The sequence below is a fragment of the Patiria miniata genome, unplaced genomic scaffold, assembly GCF_015706575.1.
Source record: "Patiria miniata isolate m_02_andy unplaced genomic scaffold, ASM1570657v1 HiC_scaffold_3, whole genome shotgun sequence".
NCBI classification, from domain to species: Eukaryota; Metazoa; Echinodermata; class Asteroidea; order Valvatida; family Asterinidae; genus Patiria; species Patiria miniata.
In genome coordinates, this window is record NW_024037069.1 from 31203264 (window position 1) to 31209263 (window position 6000).

A 6000-nucleotide genomic window follows, 5' to 3' on the forward strand; every position below is an offset into this window, starting at 1 on the left:
CCCCTTAGATATCTGAAAAGAATTCCTGAGATTCTGTTAAAACAATGACATAAAAGAGGGGGGGGGTTCCTCTGTCCCATATCGTGCTATGCAAGTGGCGTAGTGCCTGCACTGCCTTGGATAAGGCAGTTTATACAAGCGAAAATATTGCACAGCAGTGTGTCATCAAATTGGCATAATGAAGCCCCGCCCCCATCTCAGTTTAAGTTGAATACTAAATTTCTTTATTTGCATATTTCCTCTTTGTAGCCGTCGCTTCGAGTAGCCTTTGGCTCAAGGGTTGGCAAAATCCAAAAGAACGCAAAAAAAAGTGCACAAAAAGATGCCTACCGTTTGAGTTGAGAGTTATTGTTGTTATCCTCTCCACCGTGGTCCCAGTATCAATCTGGCAGTAGAATGCTCCAATCCTATACAGACAAGAACTACCAGTCCCACCGCACGAGCAAAAACCACTAGGGCAATTCATATACTGACGAACGGTCGCAGACCCTCTCCCGTCTCCAGGGTTGGGAATGCATGAGCACGAGGGCAAACCATCGCCGGTTGCCGTGGAGACAGTCCTCCCAAATGTAACTGCATCGCCTAGCAATGCCACGTTTCCTTTGTAGCCGCCGATGTATGTGTTTTCGGTGTTGGTGATGGAAAGGAGAGGGTTTGAGTTGTAGCATGTAAAGTCCACCAGTTCACCTGCGCATTAAAAGCAAGACTGTAAAAAGTTGGGTAACACTTTGGTTTAACATATATACAAGCATTTTCGATCAATCTCGACCACTATTTGAGGAATTAAATGGAAGCGCTTGACAATATTGACCTACTGTGCATTGATTGGGTACCAATAATATCCTAACAAAGATGCTTAACCAGTGATGGTATAGTTCAACAAGCCTTGAGGTTTTTAGACACGTTGTCAGCGCGCGGAATTTATCCCAAATGCCGGGTCTTCATGTGTCATACTCAGGTCGCAAGCTTAAGCAGATTTTCGGGTCCGGTTTCGGTACAAACCTTCAATCACTGGCGTGCGGCGTTTGAATTCCTTTTTAGACAGAGCCCTGGGGACAATACCAGGCATGTATCTTTGTTCTCAGAGAATGGAAAACCATTCAAAGTATTTAGCTGCTGGATATCACTTAAATGCGGAGGGGGTGAATAAATATATCCGTCAAGTTCGGAACATTGTTATTGGTGTGAGAGTGGAATATTATTGATGTGAGAGTGGAATTCAGCTCTTGTTTGATTTTCATTGAAGATCGTGTGGTCTTTGCTCTCAATGAGAGACTATAATGGAACATTCAGCACCGATTATGAAGTTTTCTGAGACATTTTAAGTTTAACACATTTCTTAACCATAAGGAACATAAGCTATCTTATAATCGGAAGCTTTATGATTTATATCACAAGGTAAAGCACTAATGTAAAATGGTCATACAACGAATTGCTGTTTTTCTATATTAATGTAATGATTGTTGACAGTTTCTTGTCAACTATTGTTTTGTATCAACAACTTTTTTGTACAACATTAGTTTTCTCTTGTTGGGGTTTTACTGTATTATCCTTATCCTGTTGCAAAAGAGAAAGGTATTGTAATTGTACTCTTCTTTACGCTTCGAGTAAAGCGTAACCTGGTTATTATGGCCGACTTGATAATTCGTAACATTGTTAACTGCGGAAAAAGAGCAAGGAGTTTCAAATCCAGTTTGTACGAGTACAGAACCGAAGGGTATCAAAATGTTAACAACTAAAGCTTCATCTGATCAAAAAACAATCACGAAATGTTTCTGTGGTTGTGATTAATTTGGTTGGTTTAGCAGTGCTATGTATAGGATGTGGATTGGCATAGCTTTTTAACGGAGAAGAAGGAATTATTCGACCCGGTGATGAGCTACCCTAGTCACCTACCCCAGGGCTCGCCCATCGCATCTCCTGACACATATATAATTATAGGTATGGTACTGTCACATGTACACGGTGTGCATTTTTTCATGTACAAGAACCAGTAACAAGTGTCAAAGAAACAAAAACATCAACCCCCTTCTACCCCCCCCCCCCCCCACAAAAAAGCCCTGAAAAAACCGGTTTTTTTATTTTACGGAGGCCAAGTGTCCTGGAAAAAAAACGGGCTTACATTTTACGACGGATGTGCAAGTGCCCTTTTCACCCCCCCCCCCCCATCCAAATGACCGTGCTACGCCACTGTACAAGCAGAGCGTAGGTCTTTCCTCTTACGCTATATGTTCAAGGCTACAGGAAATTGCATGGTCAATACCAACACATAATGGAAATGTCTCACCATCTACAAACGGCAGTTCCTTCTTCCTTGTAAGATTCACCCATGAGAATGCAAACACTCCATGAAAAATACACCAACGACACAGGAAGGAAATGAGGCCATGGATCAACTCCAAATTATTGTTTAAAATCAAAGATACCGTACTGATTGTAATATTATAATAAGATGGGGTCACGGGTTAAAGTACTTCAGAAGGCTGTGGATAGAGATAATTTCATTATTAATTTTCCAGAAATACAAAAATTCTTCCCTAGAGTTTCAGGCAAACCAGAAATTCAATACAATTTATAACTGATATGGATTTGTTTGCACATAATACCTCTGTGTTTTCTCTCTCTGTATCTTTTCGGAATTTTATTCGCCGGCCAAAAATGGACCGACAAATATGTTCTCGAAGCAATGTAAAACTTTAAATGCAGAGGATTTCTTTCTCACTCCCTTTATACACCGAGTCGGATTCGGTAGACATTGTGGTCACCTCGAAGAAGAAACTGAAATCAGCTCATCTAGTTTTCATCAATCCGGAATATTTAGAACCTTAACCCATCAAGATTGTTTTAATGAAATAGTAACATTTCACATTTACTTGTACATGTAACAATAATAATAATTACCCTGGATTGGACATTTGGGAGACATCCCCGTAGACTTGTGCACACAATTTTACAAAACTGAAATGTGCCCTGACCCAATATTCCCTTGTCCTTTCCCCACGAATTTCGGTATGTTTACTAATTAGACCACGGGCAACAAACATAACCTAATTGCGACGGTAAAATTTTGCCTCTAAAGGGCTGCTGTGACATTAGGGAGACATGAAAATGTCTCCCTGAAAATGTCTCCCTAATGACCAGTGACTCCCACCGTTCGAAGAAATTACGATACCGTGTCTCCTTAATGGTACATTTACACGTATAAAGGAGACTTGTAATGCGCCATGTCTGTCACATCGTGACACTCATGGCGAAGAAAACTTTGCTGTCACCTGAGTGAAAAATTATTCAAATTAACCAATGTGATACATCTTAGTAAAAGAGATTTAGTAAAGTGAAAGTGGTTTTGAGTTTATTCTTGAATGTGAGGTAGGAAGACTCCTTTCTAAGGTCGATTGGCAGTGAGTTCCACAGGGAAGGGCGGGACTGGGAGAAAGATCGGTCTCCCTAGGAATGTGAGCGGGGTACTTGAAGAAGATTTGTGTCAGAGGAACGAAGGCGTCGGTGTGAATCATGGCGTTGTAGCAGCTCTTGGAGGTAGGTCGGTGCTGTGCACATGTATGACACTTGTATTACACTAAAGCTAAATATCTCTTTCATCTTTCCTAGACACGTTATTTACACGGTTAGTTTGTATTTATGTGGGAGTCCCGATGTTAGAGGAAACCGCAGCTGTGCATGCATACGTAATCGCTCGGAAATTATGTGGGGTTCCATTTTGCTGTGACACCGCTGCTGTGTATTGCGTGCTGAGGGTTTTTCCGCGATGAGAAATCGTTTTGTGTGTAGAGCACGGTGAGAAATTTGCACACATGCATGGGATGGAACACGATCAAGGAGTGACAGCCATCCTAAAATTGAAAGGAATTCTGGAACTTTGGTGATTAAAGTTCCAGGAATGCAGGCAGAACGTGCAGTCACCACTCGACTTATGAGACAACATTAAAGCTAGACTGTCCCTGGGGTTCCCTCTTTTCCTAACATCTTTGAATAATTAAACAATGAGAAGTCACTGATTTAATTAGTGGACGCACCCCAACCCTAGAATCAAAGTAGGACAGACCACCACATTTATACCAGGGACTTGCAATATCATGTTTTCTTAAAAATAAACAATAATTCTCAAAAAAGGACATTGTTCCATAAAAATCATGACAGAAAACAGTAAATACTGTGTTCTTTTAATGATTTGTTTTCTATTGTCAATTCCTATTTTGGCAACACGCCAAACTGACATTGGCAATTGCAAAGTCTCCAAATGTATGTGTATACTGGTCCAAATTTCTGACAATGTACACAGTGTCAGCAAAGTTTGAGCCAGATAGGAGGACCCAATTTTGTTCAGGAAAATGTGGTTCCAGGAGAACTATTCAAAGCCTTGAGTTTGTTGTGATGTAGTTTTGTCAAAGACAACTTGATTCAGTTTTTAAAAAATGGCGCAATTTTTATTCAAGGGACAGACTGTGCGTCCTGAAACAGCCTAATTGGGCTACAAAACGCGCTTTGAACAAAATGATGTTAATCTGAAAGAACATTACGTCGTGTGCCCGGCAGAAGGGCATATGTGCTTATATCCTTATGCAATAGCGCGTAATGACCAAAATGTTCCCAGCAAAAGGGCATATGCAGAAAACTGCCTCCATTTTAATGAAATTTAAACATTTGATTCAAAATGCGCGCAGGGGAACAATGAAACCCTTCAATGCAATTTTCTTGAAAATTATTTCTTTTGCGTCAGAACGCTCATGCATATGCCCTTCTGCCGGGCACCCGACGATTAAAAGTATGATAGAAACATCCACACAACTTCCTTTTAAAAACTGGACGTTTTGTGTTATTCCTGTATTATGCGTGCGAGAATGACTTTCGGGGTCCACTTTTGCGACCCCAAAAAGTCATGCTGTTTGGGTGCTAGTTGTGATTTCATCCGTAAAGTGTTCGCCTTTTACGGACGTGTAAAAAACCCCACATCGTGTGCATTGGTGGTTGGTCACCACTGTTTGGAGGCACGGTGTTTTGTACGTGTTTTGTAATAGACACACACAACGTGTATATCGTACATCGACTGAGAACGACAGAAAAAAACGTATTCTTACTCGGTGGACTCTGTGGACAACGGGTGATACCCAGACCGTCACCGTTTTCACGAAGAGCCACATATGTCGATTTTGAAGAAAAAGCGTTTTCGAGATAATCGCAAAAGAAGTTTCTCATATTTTAAAACTGCAAAAAATACCACTTTGCAACAACTTTGTGAAGCAAGAAAACCATCACACTATTCTATGTGAGCTGATTTTTTACATGAACCCAGTAATAAGACTTAATTCAGCAGTTAATTAGTGAAAATTAATCAGTAAAGATATGTGGCTCCTCGTGAAAACGCTAATTCAGGTTTCCGGCATATTGGCCCTTTCTGTTCAATGTGTATTTCCATAGGCGCGCGTGAGCACGCGCGCGCAGCTGAAAATGTAACAAAGATATGTGACTCTTCGTGAAAACGCAAATCTCATTTGACCTACTTTTACGTATTTCCGTGCAATGGGTTTTGTACGCGTTCAAAGGGCCAAAATTTATGTGGCTCTTCGTGAAAACACAAAATTGATATATCGAGATTTTGGCCCCTTGCAACATTAATGTAACTTGGAAATTAATGATGTTTTGCTTACAGAAACATGTCAAAATGGTAAAGTACATTGTTTTAAATCAAAATATTGAAAAAAATCAAAATCGAAAAAATGGTAATTTTTGACATATGTGGCTCTTCGTGAAAACGGTGACGAGACTACTCGCATACAAGGACGTATGGCAATGTGAACATTCAGAATAAACTAAGTCGTGCGTATTTCGCACTATACACACGCGAACTAGGACGCATGCGTTGTGTCCCGTCCACGGGGCGTTAGTGGTAAAAAAAACTCCGCCCTCTCTGTTCACTCACGAAACGGATAAGGTTGGTGCACTCACCTGATGATACAATGGACTCTTCTTCCAGCCTAAGTT

General features: G+C 40.8%; 1 protein-coding gene across 1 annotated transcript in view; it reads right to left on the reverse strand.

The window, feature by feature from the left end:
- LOC119737808 overlaps window positions 1-689 on the reverse strand; it is a 36943-nt gene extending 36254 nt beyond the window's left edge. Inside the window, exon 1 of the mRNA XM_038212424.1 lies at window positions 331-689. Coding sequence (XP_038068352.1) covers window positions 331-466 — 136 coding nt within the window. The 5' untranslated portion in view covers window positions 467-689. The remainder of the gene's footprint in view (window positions 1-330) is intronic.
- Window positions 690-6000: the final 5311 nt, after the last annotated feature.